We start from the raw sequence: 18,236 nt of genomic DNA, 5'->3' as shown, positions 1-18,236 counted from the left end.
CAATAAAACTCTAACAAAGAGTTAATGTCCCAACATAAAGCAACCCATGCTACTGAGCCTTATGTGAATTAATTTAAAGTGCCCACTTTTCTCTGTCTTTTTCTTTCTGTTTGTTTCTCTCCAGAATAAAAAGAAAAGTCAGAACTTACCTTAATGCTGTCCGACAGCAAGACAGTCCAGCAGGTTTAAGAGGTCCTCTCCCTCTCATAGCCCTGTGGAAGATGACGAAGCCTGAGTTAACAATTGCTTAGGCTATCAGGATTAGGGCAGCATAAATATATGGGAGGCGCAGTGAGAATTTATGTCCCACCAGTTCCCATCGCTTTAAAGCCACCAAAAGCTCTACTGAAGAGTCTGATCTGGACTACGGCTACACCCTAGAACAAAGCAGCACAATCTTGTACTACTTTAAAAATAAAAAAAAACTCTTGATATAAGAATCTAATCTAACACCTCACTTTACCTCTTCCCATCACTAACGTAGGCAAAGAGAATGACTGGAGTGGGAGGGAAGGGAGGAGCTATTTAACAGCTCTGCTGTGGTGCTCTTTGCCTCCTCCTGCTGACCAGGAGGTGAATATCCCATAAGTAAAGAAGATGATCCGTGGACTCGTGTCTTTAAAAAGAAAAATATAGTGTAGTGTCCCTTTAAGCCATTTTTCTATTTTGGCTCAGTTATAATTCTGAGTTAAGGATATGCACCAGCACTCCCCATGGATAGACCCATTTAAAATTTTGTACACTATAAAGGTAATGCTTGATAATTTAATTGAACAAATGTGTCTACTTGCAAGAGCCTGAACAGCATAAATATGCAGGATAATGGTACTGTAGGAAATTTCACATAAAATATAAAAAAAGGGAATGGATTATCTAGAGTGCTGTCAAAGAGCTTCAAAAAAGAAAACCATTTAATTTTTTTGGCACAAAGAACCTTTTTCAAAAGTAAGTGCTTTCTATTGTTTGTAACCATATATTACCAGCCAATACAGATTTTATTTACACTACAAACTTAATTTTATGTCCCTTTGACACAATACTCAACAACTTCATTCCACCCCCATAAAATTCACTAACCTCCAGGTTAATAGATGCAGGGGAAACCGTGGCAATTATAGAAGTTTTTGTTCTTCCTCCAAGAGAATCTTGCAGGATCCTTGTGAGTTTAGATTCTCTGTATGGAATGTGTGGTGCTCTCTCAACAAGAGCAGTAATCACCCGGCCCAAAGTCAGAAGAGACTGGTTGATATTCCCAGCTTCCCGGGCTCTTTTGTCCACTGCACCAGAGCGACCAATGTTTTCACTTCCTGCCAGATCCACCTTAAAATAAATAAAACCACCAATTATGATGATAAAATAATAAAACAATATATAAAATAAAAAAGGCAATTCATAAAGCAATTCAAAGTATGACATTTTAAAACAAAAATGTTAAGTTGGGTTTCTTTACTGTTGGTGTTAAAATAGTAACGTATCCTAAATAGTATTACATCTATACTATAATTGTGTTTGTAATGTCAGTCGCCGTCAGCAGTTGCGCACGCATCCTCAAAGGAATGTTGCCAGTGCAAGGCAGCCAACAAAATATTGGCTGCACGCGAAGCCAAAATAATCCACCGGGGTGCAGCGAAGGCAAACTGAGCATTACAAAAAAAATAGTATGAAAAAAAAAAAAAAACTAACCGCACGCAATAAGTATTTAAAAAAAAAAAAAAAAAACGCCTGAACGAAGTATTAAGAAAAAAAACAACTGCCAAATAAAATTATTAACCCCTAAATCCGCAAACCCCGACATTGCAAACTACCAAACACATCTATTAACCCCTAAATCGCCAACCCCCACAACGCATTAAACCTAATTTACATATTAACGCCTACACCGCCAACCCCCACAACGCAAAAAACTAATTTAATGACTAAGCCCCCTAACCTAACACCCCCTATATTAACCCCTTAATTACAATAAAAATAAACTACATTACAATAAAAAAAAAAAAAAAAAATTACATTAGATTAATCTAATTACAAAAAATACAAATGCTAACATTACAAAAAAAATAACATTATCCAAAATAAAAGAATTAAACCTTATTCTTATGAAAATAAAAAAGCCCCCCCCCCCAAAATAAAAATACCCCCTAATCTAATGCTAAACTACCAATAGCCCTTAAAAGGGCTTTTAGTAGGGCATTGCCCCAAGTTAAACAGCTCTTTTACATTAAAAATAAACCAAGTGCCCCCCTAACAGTAAAACCCCCCAACCACCAAACGCCCCCAAAATAAAAACTTACACTAATAAACCTCATCTACCCATTGCCCTGAAAAGGGCATTTGTATGGGCATTGCCCTTAAAAAGGGCATTGAGCTCTTTTTTCAAAGTGCCCAAAAAAAGTTAAAAAAAAAATAATCTATAAACACTAAAGCCCCAAATAGGTACTCACGATTTCAGAAGGCTGGCGGAGAAGGTCATCTTCCAGACGGGTCCATCATCTTCATCCACAGCAAAGGCGGCGCGGAGGTCCGGAGCGGTCTTCCCAGAAGTGGCGCTCCTCGGCGTAGAGGTTCCTCTTCAAGCGATTGTCCACTGAAGAATAATTCAAGGTACCCCATATTTATTGAGGTACCTTGAATTCCTATTGGCTGAAATTTTCAAAATCGGCCAATAGGATGAGAGCTACTGAAATCTTATTGGCTTATTTGAACAGCCAATAGGATTTTAGTAGCTCTAATCCTATTGGCTGTTTTGAAAAATTACACCAATAGGAATGCACGGTACCCCAAATTGATTGCAGTACCTTGCATTCAATATTCAGTATACCGAGGACGACGACCGCCACATCTGGGAAGACTGCTCCGGACCTCTGCTCCGTCTTTGCTGTGGATGAAGATGATGTACCCGCCTGGAAGACTACCTTCTCCGCCAGACTTCTGAAACCGTGAGTACCTATTTGGGGCTTTAGTGTTTCGGAGGGGGTGGGGATAGGGGGTTTACATTAGTTTCTTTTTTTGGGCAAATCTCAAAAGAGCTGAATGCCCTATTGTAGTTTAGAATTAGAGTAGGGGGGGCTCTTATTTTTATAGGGATTAGGTTTAATTTTTTTTATTTTGGTCAATGTGTTTATTTTTTCTGTATTTCTATTTTTTATACCTTGGGGGGTTGCATTTGTAATACATATACTGCCCTCTGGGCAGGCTTATCAACTAGTTATATATAAATGTGTTTAGCCCATGGTATGAGACAACCTAGGAACCATGATTAACAGATTTTGTTTCTTTAATATTTTACATATATATATTTAGAGATTACAGTATGTACACTCTAGAATTTAGTACCAAGAGACCCCAATTTCACAAGATGACAGACATATGTAGAACGTGTTAATAACCCATGTAGATTATTACAAAATAAAAAATTACTCATGTCACTATTTAGGACATTCACTAACATTCAACTTTGTTTCTACACATGATTTGTAAAAAATAAAATTGATATTTATATACACTGCTCGTGCGTACATACATACATACATACACACACATATACACACACACACATATTAGTGCTGCAACAACTAATCGGTAAGTTTGATCATAAAAAAAGTTGTCAACAAATCTCATTATCAATTAGGTGGTCAGTTGCACAGCACCAGCTGCTTTAATCTGATGATCTACTGCAACTAAGATTATGCAAAAAAAATTGAATTTTTTTTTTTTTTTTTAAATAATAAAAATGTTTGCACAATACCATTGTACACATGTACACATACATACATATACATACACACACATACAAATATATATTATATACATACACACATATACACACGGACCATGAAATATAGTAAAATTGCATAATCAACATATGCATAATAAAGAGACCATGCAACAGCACTTACTGAGAAAATAAAAATCTATTGCTCATTAAAAATTCAAACAAAATTCAAACAAATTTCCTTGAATTTGCTGGCGCCCTGTATCATGTGACAGCCATCAGCTAATCAAAGACTCACACATAAACACTGAACTCCTTCACATGTTCAGAAGTAGCTGGTGCCTCAGAAAGTGTGCAAATAAAAAAGACTGCACAATCGGATAATGGAAGTTAGTATCTATCCTAAAACTGCATGCTGAAGCAGGGAAATTTAAATTCTGACGTTATTGCCCCTTTAATACATATAAATTTACACTTAGTGAACAGGTTACATTAAAATGAATATTTAATGATGCAAAGAAACTTACCAAATTCAGTTTCCCAATCTTAACAAGTTCTTCCCCATCCATTGTAGTTTCTTTCATATGAATTGTGACAGAAAAAACAGAATGTGATCGACTACAGTGGTGGTCGGATTTAAAGAAGAGAAAAAAAAAAGTAATTAGAATGAAGGATTATACCATACACCAAGCCAACCTTGTATAAAATTAAATTATAAAAAAAAAAAAAATGTAATCACTTAACAAGTGCAAACGTTTTCCTACTGGTTTGTAAAATGAACTACAAATTTCAACTAATTCTGTAAGAAATTAGTCATTCACGTTCTTGCAACTTTTTAAAGCAAGATAACAATTGGACAGTTGTGGCGTTAAAAAAAAAAAAAAAGAAGTTTTTAAGGTCAAACATTATTTCTAATAGATGACAAAGAAACAGATACTAAATTAAAAGGACATGAAACAAATTATTTTCTTTCGGGATTCAGAGAAATTCACACAGTTTGAAAAAGTCTCCAATATACTTCTATTATGAAATTTGCTAAATTCTCATGGTATTCTTGTTTGAAGAGATACATAGGTAGTTAGTGTGCACATGTCTAGAGAACTAGATGGCAAAAAAATGGCTGCCATCTAGTGCTCTTGCTAATGTAATACCATTCTTGTAAAATTCCTGCAGACACAAGCATACTCTTGAGCTTACCTCCTGCTTTTCAACAAAGGAAACCAAAACAACAAATAAAGTGTAAAAATAGAATTAAATTAGAAGGTTGTTTAAAACTGCATGCTCTATCTTGAAAACAAAATCTATGCTTACCTTGTAAATTAATTTCATGGTGGTGAAAGTCCACAAGATCATTACTTTTGGCATTCAACTCCTGGCCACTAGGAGGCGGCAAAGATTTCCAAAAACTCCAGGAGTACTCAATCCCTCCCACCCACTCAAGCCAGTCTTACGTATAGCCAAGCAAGGAGAAGTAGAAAGGTAGTAAAGGTCAGAAAGGGCAGCAGACAAATGGGGGTGCAAAACTGGAACCGCCTCAAGAAAAAAGAAAATTATATTAATTGGGCAGCGATGTTGGGTCTCATTACCATGAGGGGGAGAGAGAAAAAAAAAAAGGGGGGCTTTCATAAGGTGGCGAGAGCCACCATATGAAGCCATCAGAGTCAGATAGCGCTGATGGCTTCTTATTTAAACAAAATGCTTCCCAGTTGTTCATGTCTGGAATATAATGTGCAGATATGAGGCAGAAATAGGTTTTCTGCCCAATTTAAAAAAAAAATTGAGAAACCTCTCAGTGCTAGGGAAAGGTGCGTTCCCCCTTGACGATTGCTATGCCACCGCTGTGACATTGTCTGATTGAAAATGCAGATAAGTCTACTCCTTCAGAAGAGGCCAGTTCTGAAGAGCCCCAAAGATTGCACGTAGTTCTAATACATTTATTGGTAACCTTACCTGGAACCCCCAGAGCTCTCCTGGACCTCCATACTGCACCCCAATCTGAGAAACTTGCACTTTTGTTTATTGTCTAAGTTGGACAGAAAAGAAGCCCCCAGAGAAATGAACTGATGATCTATCCACCACGATAGATTGCCCTGTTACAGGATTCAAAAAAGATGCTTTGGGAAAGTTGCATGTAAATCCTTGCACCATTGACTCAGCATGCAAAGTTGAAGAGGTCTCATGTGAAAACTAGCAAATGGAATGGTATCTTGTGCTGCAATCATCAGACCTAGCACCTCCATACAGAGAGCTATTGTAGGGGTGGACAGTGACTGGAGTTTTGCACAAGTTGTCTGTAACTTTAGCTTCCTCTGATCTGTTAAAGGGACCTCTAATTATGAATGCTGCCATCACAAACAGATAACACTGCAAGTATCTAAAGGAGCGTTCCTGCACATGTGCAAACACATCAGCACTGGAATTATGTGAAAGGTAGATTTCAAAATGGTAACACCCTTGGCTATAAATTTGTATTTAGTGTTTAATGTCCCTTTAAAGATAGTCTATGTAGAGTCTATGAGAACTCCCAGGATTGATATTCCAACCATGTTGTTGAAGAAACAAAAGGATTGTTGGTATGAAAAATTGTTAAAAAGGTAAAGATGGAGCCAGAACCAAGATACTGTCCAAGTGTAGAGCAAGAAAAATATCCTGAGCTCTAAATACAGGCAAAAGGGTTCCCAGAACTTTTGTGAACATTGTGGGAGCTGTAGCCAGAACAAACAGAGCCACTACTGAAAAAGTTTGTCCAGAAAAACAAATCTGAGATAATAATGCCTTTATATCTCTATCCACGAAGAGCAAGTATCCTTCAAATCTATGGTGGACATGTATTTGCCTTGTTGAACAAGGAAGGATAGCACAGATAGTTTCCATTTTGAAAGTTGGAATCCTTAAAATGTTGTTCAAGGTTTTTAGATCTTGAATAGGGACACTGCACACATAGGAGTAAATTAGAAAGTTGTTTAAAATTGCATGCTCTATCTGAATCATGAATGAAAAAAAATGTGGGTTTAGTATCCCTTTAACCTGGTACTTGTTTTGGCATAGTGACTTAAAAAAGGGACATTCAAGTCAAAATTAAATTTCACGATTCAAATAGAGCTTGCAATTTTAAACAACTTTCCAGTTTGCTTCCATTAACAAAATGTGTCTTTATATTTACATTCCAGCATGTGAAGAATTCACAGAATATACATTTGTGATTGGCTGATGGCTGTCACGTGATACATGATTTGAAGTTCGGACTAAGTGCTATTGCATTGTCTTTATCATGCATTTGTTGATTATGCAAATCAACTGTATTTACTGGTCCTTCAAATTATTACCTCATCATTTCTAGATCCTAAACACACTGAAATATGAGACTTGTGCCTTTACAGGGTTCTTTGAAATATTGGATAGAAGAAACTTTTCTTGGGGAGGGGGGGGCCTTAATATGAAGCCTATTCTGTATCCCTGGGAAATATTGTTTAAAACCCAGCAATCTCAAACTGATTGAGCCCAGTCTTTCTGAAAAAAGGCATAATCTGCCACCTACCAGAAGAGGATCCAGATCGAGGACCGTACCTTCATTTTGACTTGGTAGAAAAGGAGGGCTTTTTTTGACAGTTTGGACTTGTTCCAAGTGAAAGAGGACGTCCAGGAAGTTCTGGAAGAGTCATTATTTTAGGATGAGGATATTTGGTTCCTAGATTGAAAAAAAGGAAATAAAAGCATTAGGAGCCCTTCTTTTACCCTTGGACTTTTTTGTCCTAAGGGAGAAAGACTCCTTTACCTCCAGTCACGGTAGAAATAATTGCATTGAGACCAGGACCAAAAACTATTTCCATGAAAAGGAAGAGTCAAAAGTCTGGTCTTAGAAACCATGTCAGCCGACAATGATTTCAGCCACAAAGCCCTTCTTGTAAGAACAGCTAAAAAAACATGTTCTTGGCGTTAATCCTGATGTCAAATGATTGCATCACAGATGAATGCATTGGCTGACCTAATAAGATCTAGACAATGTTGGAAATTATCATCCAGAGTGTCATCTGAAATCTGTCACACCAAAGAGTAGAGGCTGCTGCAACACAGGCTATACTAACATCTGGCCTGAGGAAAAAATCTGCTTGATGAAAAGCCTTTCTGTGAATGGACTCCATTTTTTTGTCCATAGGATTCTTAAAAGAAGTACAATCCTTGACAAAGCATACCTGCGAAACGTACGTCGGAACTGAACTGTTCTATATTGAGTTTTATCACGTCTCTACACTAGCCAGGACACCTGGGGGCTTAGCGCTACTGTCTTGCTACTAAAGAGGTTTTGGTTTCGGCGGTCACACTCCTGCTGATCCATTTACCTCTTTGCAAGTTTGGCGATTTGAAGCATTTATTACAGCATATCTGCTTTTGTACCCTTACATTGTGGTGTTATCAAGGCTTATGTGACGCTTTTATATATTTTAAAATAAATTTGTATCCAAGTTTTGCCTAGTGTACTGTTTTCCCATCAGTATAAAGTGGGAGTGCGCATATCCTTGAGCTTAGTGGAAAGCTCCAACAAATGTGAGTAGTCATTTGTTACAAAACAACTACTTCCTCAAAGTGCCATTACAGATTCACACTATGTTGCAATTTTCTGTTTCCTTTTTTATGGGATCTCACTGAGGAATGCTAACAAGCTGAAAAACTCATCCAGAGGACACAGACATATCCTTTATTCAGAACTTTATTTGGTTTTCCTTTTATGATTTTTGTTATCACATTTATTTCACATCAGAAACGGATGAGTCATCCTCCAATCACGGCTTCCTCCCCGGGGGAATCAGTATCTGATTCAACGCTGTGATTGGAGGAAGCCGGATTCCTCATTTTACACCCAGGAAGAGGCTTTGCGACGGGCGGAGGAAGCTGGAGCGGCTGTCAAGATTAAAAGGCAAGTATTTTTTCACAAAACGAGTGAAATGTAAATTTTGATAAAGTGCCCCTGTTTTTAATCAAATTTTTAAAAACCAGGCACTTTAGCATCAAAATTTACATTCACCACAGTAAAGAATTCTGAACTTTATGCAGAATTACAAATAAAACAAATACAGGTTATTTACAGGAAAAAGTACAGTGAAAAGAAAAAAAAAAAAGGGAATACCTGGTCTCTCTCATTCCTTAGACACATTCTCTGAAGCTCGCTTCGGCACTGGAAAAACGTCTGAGTAAGAAGGAACTTCAAAATATCTGTCCAATTTACTCGACTTCACAGGAGCGACCACTACTGTGGAATCAGTCGTCTAAACGAAAGTAACCAAAACCTCCCTGAGTAACAGGCGGAGGTGTTCTAGTTTAAACCTGAAAGATACAACCTCTTAATCAGTCAAAGGCAATGAACTTTCCGAGTCTGAAATTTCGCCTTCCAATGGAACCTCAATACCCTCCATCTCAGTTCCCTGGGAGGGTACATCCGAGATTGCCACCATTGATCGCATGGTTGTCTTTCCTCTTACGTTTGCCTTGTAGCATAGGAAAAGCAGACAACGCATCGGAAATTGTAGAAGACATAAGCGCAGCTCATGCAAAATCTTTACTTCTAACATAATGCCCTCTCAATACTAGGGACAAAAAGGGATTGGTGGTTCCACATTTGCATTTAAACACATGGAGCAAGTAACATTCTGCACGGCTCCTAAGTCCATACTGAAACACAATAAGCTGACAATGTAAAATAAAAATAAAAAAAATGTAATACTAAATTGTTACTGTCTCTTTAAAATATACAATGAAACTTTTTTTTACTACATTTAGAAAAAAAGTGTTCCAAAAAATTATTAGATAAATTACTTTATATCTCCAAAAAAAACATTTGATCACTTAAACCTTTACTGTTATCTGTGTCTAAATTTTAAAAAGATAACTACTTTTTTATTTTTTTTTGCAGCGAAAAAACAAACAAAAAAAACAACAAACACATACCCCGTTAAAGAAAAATCAGACACCCAAACACCTCAGCAACTCTGCTGAGGTGCCTACCTGCCAACCGGGGTCACTGCAATATTCTTAAAGGGACACTGAACCCAAATTTTTTCTTTTGTGATTCAGATAGAGCATGCAATTTTAAAGGGACAGTCTACACCAGAATTTTTATTGTTTTAAAAGATAGATAATCCCTTTATTACCCATTTCCCAGTTTTGCATAACCAACACAGTTATAATAATATACTTTTAACCTCTGTGATTATCTTGTGTCTAAGCCTCTGCAAACTGCCCCTTTTTCGGTTCTTTTGACAGACTTGCAGTCTAGCCAATCAGTGCCTGCTCCCAGATAACACTGTGCTCGTGCACGAGAAGTTATCTATATGAAATACGTGAACTAACACCCTCTAGTGGTGAAAAACTGTTAAAATGCAATATGAAAGAGGTGGGCTTCAAGGTCTAAGAAATTAGCATATGAACCTCCTAGGTTAAGCTTTCAACTAAGAATATCAAGAGAACAAAGCAAAATTGGTAATAAAAGTAAATTGGAAAATTGTTTAAAATTACATGCTCTATCTGAATCATGAAAGCTTATTTTGGCCTAGACTGTCCCTTTAAGCAACTTTCTAATTTACTCCTATTATCAAATTTTCGTCATTCTCTTGGTATCTTTATTTGAGGTGAAAGAATGTAAGTTTAGATGCCGGCCCATATTTGGTGAACAACCTGGGTTGTTCTTGCCGATTGGTGGATATATTCATCCACCAATAAAAAACATAATTTATGCTTACCTGATAAATTCCTTTCTTCTGTTGTGTGATCAGTCCACGGGTCATCATTACTTCTGGGATATAACTCCTCCCCAACAGGAAATGCAAGAGGATTCACCCAGCAGAGCTGCATATAGCTCCTCCCCTCTACGTCAGTCCCAGTCATTCGACCAAGAATCAACGAGAAAGGAGTAACCAAGGGTGAAGTGGTGACTGGAGTATAATTTAAAAGATATTTACCTGCCTTAAAAACAGGGCGGGCCGTGGACTGATCACACAACAGAAGAAAGGAATTTATCAGGTAAGCATAAATTATGTTTTCTTCTGTTATGTGTGATCAGTCCACGGGTCATCATTACTTCTGGGATACCAATACCAAAGCAAAAGTACACGGATGACGGGAGGGATAGGCAGGCTCATTATACAGAAGGAACCACTGCCTGAAGAACCTTTCTCCCAAAAATAGCCTCCGAAGAAGCAAAAGTGTCAAATTTGTAAAATTTGGAAAAAGTATGAAGCGAAGACCAAGTTGCAGCCTTGCAAATCTGTTCAACAGAGGCCTCATTCTTAAAGGCCCAAGTGGAAGCCACAGCTCTAGTGGAGTGAGCTGTAATTCTTTCAGGAGGCTGCTGACCAGCAGTCTCATAGGCTAAACGTATTATGCTACGAAGCCAAAAAGAGAGAGAGGTAGCAGAAGCTTTTTGACCTCTCCTCTGTCCAGAATAAACGACAAACAGGGAAGAAGTTTGGCGAAAATCTTTAGTTGCCTGCAAGTAGAACTTGAGGGCACGAACTACATCCAGATTGTGTAGAAGACGTTCCTTCTTTGAAGAAGGATTTGGACACAAGGATGGAACAACAATCTCTTGATTGATATTCCTGTTAGTGACCACCTTAGGTAAGAACCCAGGTTTAGTACGCAGAACTACCTTGTCTGAGTGAAAAATCAGATAAGGAGAATCACAATGTAAGGCTGATAACTCAGAGACTCTTCGAGCCGAGGAAATAGCCATTAAAAACAGAACTTTCCAAGATAACAATTTTATATCAATGGAATGAAGGGGTTCAAATGGAACACCCTGTAAAACGTTAAGAACTAAGTTTAAACTCCATGGCGGAGCAACAGCTTTAAACACAGGCTTGATCCTAGCTAAAGCCTGACAAAAAGCCTGGACGTCTGGATTTTCTGACAGACGCCTGTGTAACAAGATGGACAGAGCTGAAATCTGTCCCTTTAATGAACTAGCTGATAAACCCTTTTCTAACCCTTCTTGTAGAAAAGACAATATTCTAGAGATCCTAACCTTACTCCAGGAGTAATGTTTGGATTCGCACCAGTATAGGTATTTACGCCATATTTTATGGTAAATCTTTCTGGTAACAGGCTTCCTAGCCTGTATCAGGGTATCAATAACCGACTCAGAAAAACCACGTTTTGATAAAATCAAACGTTCAATTTCCAAGCAGTCAGCTTCAGAGAAGTTAGATTTTGATGTTTGAATGGACCCTGTATCAGAAGGTCCTGTCTTAGAGGTAGAGACCAAGGCGGACAGGATGACATGTCCACTAGATCTGCATACCAAGTCCTGCGTGGCCATGCAGGCGCTATTAGAATCACTGATGCTCTCTCCTGCTTGATTTTGGCAATCAATCGAGGAAGCAGCGGAAAGGGTGGAAACACATAAGCCATCCCGAAGTTCCAAGGTGCTGTCAAAGCATCTATCAGAACCGCTCCCGGATCCCTGGATCTGGACCCGTAGCGAGGAAGTTTGGCGTTCTGGCGAGACGCCATGAGATCTATCTCTGGTTTGCCCCAACGTTGAAGTATTTGGGCAAAGACCTCCGGATGAAGTTCCCACTCCCCCGGATGAAAAGTCTGGCGACTCAAGAAATCCGCCTCCCAGTTCTCCACTCCCGGGATGTGGATTGCTGACAGGTGGCAAGAGTGAGACTCTGCCCAGCGAATTATCTTTGATACTTCCACCATTGCTAGGGAGCTTCTTGTCCCTCCCTGATGGTTGATGTAAGCTACAGTCGTGATGTTGTCCGACTGAAACCTGATGAACCCCCGAGTTGTTAATTGGGGCCAAGCTAGAAGGGCATTGAGAACTGCCCTCAATTCCAGAATGTTTATTGGAAGGAGACTCTCCTCCTGATTCCATAGTCCCTGAGCCTTCAGAGAATTCCAGACAGCGCCCCAACCTAGTAGGCTGGCGTCTGTTGTTACAATTGTCCAGTCTGGCCTGCTGAATGGCATCCCCCTGGACAGGTGTGGCCGATGAAGCCACCATAGAAGAGAATTTCTGGTCTCTTGATTCAGATTCAGAGTAGGGGACAAATCTGAGTAATCCCCATTCCACTGACTTAGCATGCATAATTGCAGAGGTCTGAGGTGTAGGCGTGCAAAAGGTACTATGTCCATTGCCGCTACCATTAAGCCGATCACCTCCATGCATTGAGCTACTGACGGGAGTTGAATGGAATGAAGGACACGGCATGCATTTTGAAGCTTTGTTAACCTGTCCTCTGTCAGGTAAATCTTCATTTCTACAGAATCTATAAGAGTCCCCAAGAATGGAACTCTTGTGAGAGGAAAAAGAGAACTCTTCTTTTCGTTCACTTTCCATCCATGCGACCTTAGAAATGCCAGAACTAACTCTGTATGAGACTTGGCAGTTTGAAAGCTTGAAGCTTGAATTAGAATGTCGTCTAGGTATGGAGCTACCGAAATCCCTCGCGGTCTTAGTACCGCCAGAAGGGCACCCAGAACCTTTGTGAAGATTCTTGGAGCCGTAGCCAATCCGAATGGAAGAGCTACAAACTGGTAGTGCCTGTCTAAGAAGGCAAACCTTAGATACCGGTGATGATCTTTGTGGATCGGTATGTGAAGGTAAGCATCCTTTAAATCCACTGTGGTCATGTACTGACCCTCTTGGATCATGGGTAAGATTGTCCGAATAGTTTCCATTTTGAACGATGGAACTCTTAGGAATTTGTTTAGAATCTTTAAATCTAAGATTGGCCTGAAAGTTCCCTCTTTTTTGGGAACCACAAACAGGTTTGAATAGAACCCTTGTCCTTGTTCCGACCGCGGAACCGGATGGATCACTCCCATTATTAACAGATCTTGTACGCAGCGTAGAAACGCTTCTTTCTTTATCTGGTTTGTTGACAACCTTGACAGATGAAATCTCCCTCTTGGGGGAGATAATTTGAAGTCTAGAAGGTATCCCTGAGATATGATCTCTAGTGCCCAGGGATCCTGAACATCTCTTGCCCAGGCCTGGGCGAAGAGAGAGAGTCTGCCCCCCACTAGATCCGGTCCCGGATCGGGGGCTCTCGGTTCATGCTGTCTTTGGGGGCAGCAGCAGGTTTCCTGGCCTGCTTGCTCTTGTTCCAGGACTGGTTAGGCTTCCAGCCTTGCCTGTAACGAGCAACAGCTCCTTCCTGTTTTGGTGCAGTGGAGGTTGATGCTGCTCCTGTTTTGAAGTTCCGAAAGGGACGAAAATTAGACTGTCTAGCCTTAGCTTTGGCTTTGTCTTGAGGTAGGGCGTGGCCCTTACCTCCTGTAATGTCAGCGATAATCTCTTTCAAACCGGGCCCAAATAAAGACTGCCCCTTGAAAGGTATATTAAGTAATTTGGACTTAGAAGTAACATCAGCTGACCAGGATTTTAGCCACAGCGCCCTACGTGCCTGTATGGCGAATCCTGAGTTCTTAGCCGTAAGTTTGGTTAAATGTACTACGGCCTCTGAAATGAAGGAATTAGCTAGTTTAAGGACTCTAAGCCTGTCCGTAATGTCGTCTAGCGTAGATGAACTAAGGTTCTCTTCAAGCGACTCAATCCAAAATGCTGCCGCAGCCGTAATCGGCGCGATACATGCAAGGGGTTGTAATATAAAACCTTGTTGAACAAACATTTTCTTAAGGTAACCCTCTAATTTTTTATCCATTGGATCTGAGAAAGCACAGCTATCCTCCACCGGGATAGTGGTACGCTTAGCTAAAGTAGAAACTGCTCCCTCCACCTTGGGGACCGTTTGCCATAAGTCCCGAGTGGTGGCGTCTATTGGAAACATCTTTCTAAATATTGGAGGGGGTGAGAACGGCACACCGGGTCTATCCCACTCCTTAGTAACAATTTCAGTTAGTCTCTTAGGTATAGGAAAAACGTCAGTACTCGCCGGTACCGCAAAGTATTTATCCAACCTACACAGTTTCTCTGGTATTGCAACGGTGTTACAATCGTTGAGAGCTGCTAAGACCTCCCCTAGTAATACACGGAGGTTCTCCAATTTAAATTTAAAATTTGAAATATCTGAGTCCAATCTGTTTGGATCAGAACCGTCACCCACAGAATGAAGCTCTCCGTCCTCATGCTCTGCAAGCTGTGACGCAGTATCAGACATGGCCCTAGCATTGTCAGCGCACTCTGTTCTCACCCCAGAGTGATCACGCTTGCCTCTTAGTTCTGGTAATTTAGACAAAACTTCAGTCATAACAGTAGCCATATCTTGTAATGTTATCTGTAATGGCCGCCCAGATGTACTAGGCGCCAAAATATCACGCACCTCCCGGGCGGGAGATGCAGGTACTGCCGCGTGAGGCGAGTTAGTCGGCATAACTCTCCCCTCGCTGTTTGGTGAAATTTGTTCACATTGTACAGATTGACTTTTATTTAAAGTAGCATCAATACAGTTAGTACATAAATTTCTATTGGGCTCCACCTTGGCATTGGAACAAATGACACAGATATCTTCCTCTGAGTCAGACATGTTTAACACACTAGCAAAAAAACTTACAACTTGGTTATAATCTTTTTTAGCAAAAAACGTACTGTGCCTCAAAGAGGTACTAACGATTAAATGACAGTTGAAATAATGAACTGAAAAACAGTTATAGCATCAAACTTTAAAACAACAAAACTTTTAGCAAAGGTTTGTTCCCATTAGTAAAATAACAATAATTAAATTTGACATAAAAAATACAAAGCAACGTTTTTATTCACAGTCACTATAAGAATTCTCACAGCTCTGCTGAGAGAATTTACCTCCCTTCAAAGAAGTTTGAAGACCCCTGAGATCTATCAAATATGAACCGGATCATGCAGGAAATATAAAAGTAACTGACTGGTATTTTTTGATGCGTAGCAAAGAGCGCCAAAAACGGCCCCTCCCTCTCCCACACAGCAGTGAAGAGAAACGAAACTGTCACAATTAAAGCAAAAAAACTGCCAAGTGGAAAATAATGCCCAAATATTTATTCACACAGTACCTCAGCAATGTAAACGATTCTACATTCCAGCAAAAACGTTTAACATGATAAATAGTTATTAAAAAGGATTAGTGACCTTTAACAGAGTAGTTCCGGTGAAATACCATCCCCAGAATACTGAAGTGTATACATACATGTCATTTTAACGGTATGCAGGATTTTCTCATCAATTCCATTCAGAAATAAAAACTGCTACATACCTCAATGCAGATTCATCTGCCCGCTGTCCCCTGATCTGAAGCCTTTACCTCCCTCAGATGGCCGAGAACAGCAATATGATCTTAACTACTCCGGTTAAAATCATAGTAAAAAACTCTGACAGATTCTTCCTCAAACTCTGCCAGAGAAGTAATAACACGCTCCGGTGCTATTTTAAAATAACAAACTTTTGATTGAAGTCATAAAAACTAAGTATAATCACCATAGTCCTCTCACACATCCTATCTAGTCGTTGGGTGCAAGAGAATGACTGGGACTGACGTAGAGGGGAGGAGCTATATGCAGCTCTGCTGGGTGAATCCTCTTGCATTTCCTGTTGGGGAGGAGTTATATCCCAGAAGTAATGATGACCCGTGGACTGATCACACATAACAGAAGAAAAGTGCTGTCCAGAGTTCTGAACCCCCCAAAAAAAGCTTAGATGCCTTCTTTTTCACATAGCAAAAGCAAGAGAACGAAGAAAAGATAATAGGAGTAAATTAGAAAGTTGCATGCTCTATCTGAATCACAAAAGAAAAAGAATTGTGTTCAGTGTCCCTTTAACGATCCGGATGATAGGGGCTCCAATAACACTAAAACCGCTTGCTCTATATAGTTAAAAACCATGCGGTTATAGAGCGACCCTCACACCAGACACGTCTGAATATTGCTCAGCTCACAGAAAGCACGCAAAAACGATAGCCCCGCCCATCATAGGCGTTACTAAAACACGCAACCCGAGCGGCTTCACAGAGAAAATAAACTGTTAGGGAAATTAACCGTAATGAAATACAAGCTTAGCTACCAGCCCCAGTACATATGCTGTCCCAAGACTCTCCATACACAGAGAGCATGATGTCCCAACATAAAAGAGCCCTGTGACTGAGCCTTAAATGTTTAAGTATATAATTAAAGTGCCCACTTTCCTCTGAGTTTTGTGTTCCTCCCAGCTTAAAAAAAAGTCAGCACTTAGCTTAATGCTGTCCGACAGCAAGACAGTCCAGCAGGTTTAAGAGGTCCTTTCCCTCCCATAGCCCTGTGGAAAATGATAAAGCCTGAGTAAGATTGCTTAGGCCATCAGGATAAGGGCAGCATAAATGTATGGGAGGCGCAGTGAGAATTGTGTCCCACAAGTTCCCATTGCTTTAAAGCCACCAAAAGCTCTACTGAAGAGACTGATATAGACTACGGCTACACCCTAGAACAAAGCAGCACAATCTTGTACTACTTTAAAAATAATAAACTCTTGATTGAAGAATCTTTTCTAACACCTAACTTTACCTCTTCCTACCACTAACGTAGGCAAAGAGAATGACTGGAGTGGGAGGGAAGGGAGGAGCTGTGGTGCTCTTTGCCGCCTCCTGCTGACCAGGAGGTGAATATCCCATAAGTAATGAAGATGATTCGTGGACTCATCGTGTCTTTAAAAAGAAAGCATCAAACTTGTAAAATTTTGAAAACGTATGTAAGGAGGACCAGGTAGCTGCCTTACAAATCTGATCAATAGAGGCCTCGTTCTTAAAAGCCCAAGAGGAACCACTGCTCTAGTAGAATGAGCCGTAATCCTCTGAGGAGGTTTATGTCCCTTTGTCTCATAAGCTAAGCGGATAACATGCTTAACCAAAAAGATAAGGAAGTCGAAGAGACCTTCTGACCCTTACGCTTCCCGGAATAGACAACAATCAAGGCAGAATTTGTCTAAAATCCTTAGCAGCCTGAATATAGAACTTCAAGGCGCGAACTACATCCAAATTATGAAGCAAACATTCCTTTGAAGAATGATAGGAGCACAAGGAAGGAAAAAAAAAAAATCTCTTGATTGATGTTGCGGTCTGACACGATCTTAGGAAGAAGACCTAACTTAGCACGTAGGACAGCCTTATCAGAATGGACCACCAGATAAGGAGGCTCACATTGCAAGGCAGCAATCTCAGATACTCTGCGCCCAGAAGCAATAGCCAGTAGAAAAAGAACTTTCCAGGACAACAATTTAAATGTCAAGTTCATGCATAGGCTCAAACGGAGCTCGTTGCAAAACCTTAAGAACATGATTTAGACTCCAAGGAGGAGCATTAGATCTAAACACAGGTCTGATCCTAGTCAGAGCCTTAACAAAAGGACTGTACATCTGGAAGTTCCACGAGCCTCTTGTGCATTAAAACAGACAGGACCGAAATCTGTCCCCTCAGGGAACTGGCAGAAAGGCCCTTCTCCAGTCCATCCTGGAGAACAGATAGGATCCCGGGAACCTTAACTTTATGCCAGAAAATCCACGCTCTTCACACCAGAATAACCGGTTTACGAGCGTGAATGAGAGTATCAATAATCCTCTCAGAGA

At 39.9% G+C, this 18,236-nt stretch overlaps 1 protein-coding gene across 1 annotated transcript in view; it reads right to left on the bottom strand.

Moving 5' to 3' along the window:
- The window catches only part of KIF11 (kinesin family member 11), a 193,272-nt gene that overhangs the window by 136,980 nt on the left and 38,056 nt on the right, over window positions 1-18,236 (bottom strand). The window contains exons 8-9 of the mRNA XM_053692415.1: window positions 4,240-4,330; window positions 1,078-1,320 (exon numbers count right to left, since the gene is read on the bottom strand). Of these exons, the coding sequence (XP_053548390.1) occupies window positions 1,078-1,320; window positions 4,240-4,330 (334 nt within the window). The remainder of the gene's footprint in view (window positions 1-1,077; window positions 1,321-4,239; window positions 4,331-18,236) is intronic.

Source organism: Bombina bombina, chromosome 9, assembly GCF_027579735.1.
Source record: "Bombina bombina isolate aBomBom1 chromosome 9, aBomBom1.pri, whole genome shotgun sequence".
NCBI classification, from domain to species: Eukaryota; Metazoa; Chordata; class Amphibia; order Anura; family Bombinatoridae; genus Bombina; species Bombina bombina.
Note: the sequence above shows the minus strand (reverse complement) of the source record. Positions and strands in the feature narration are given on the sequence as shown.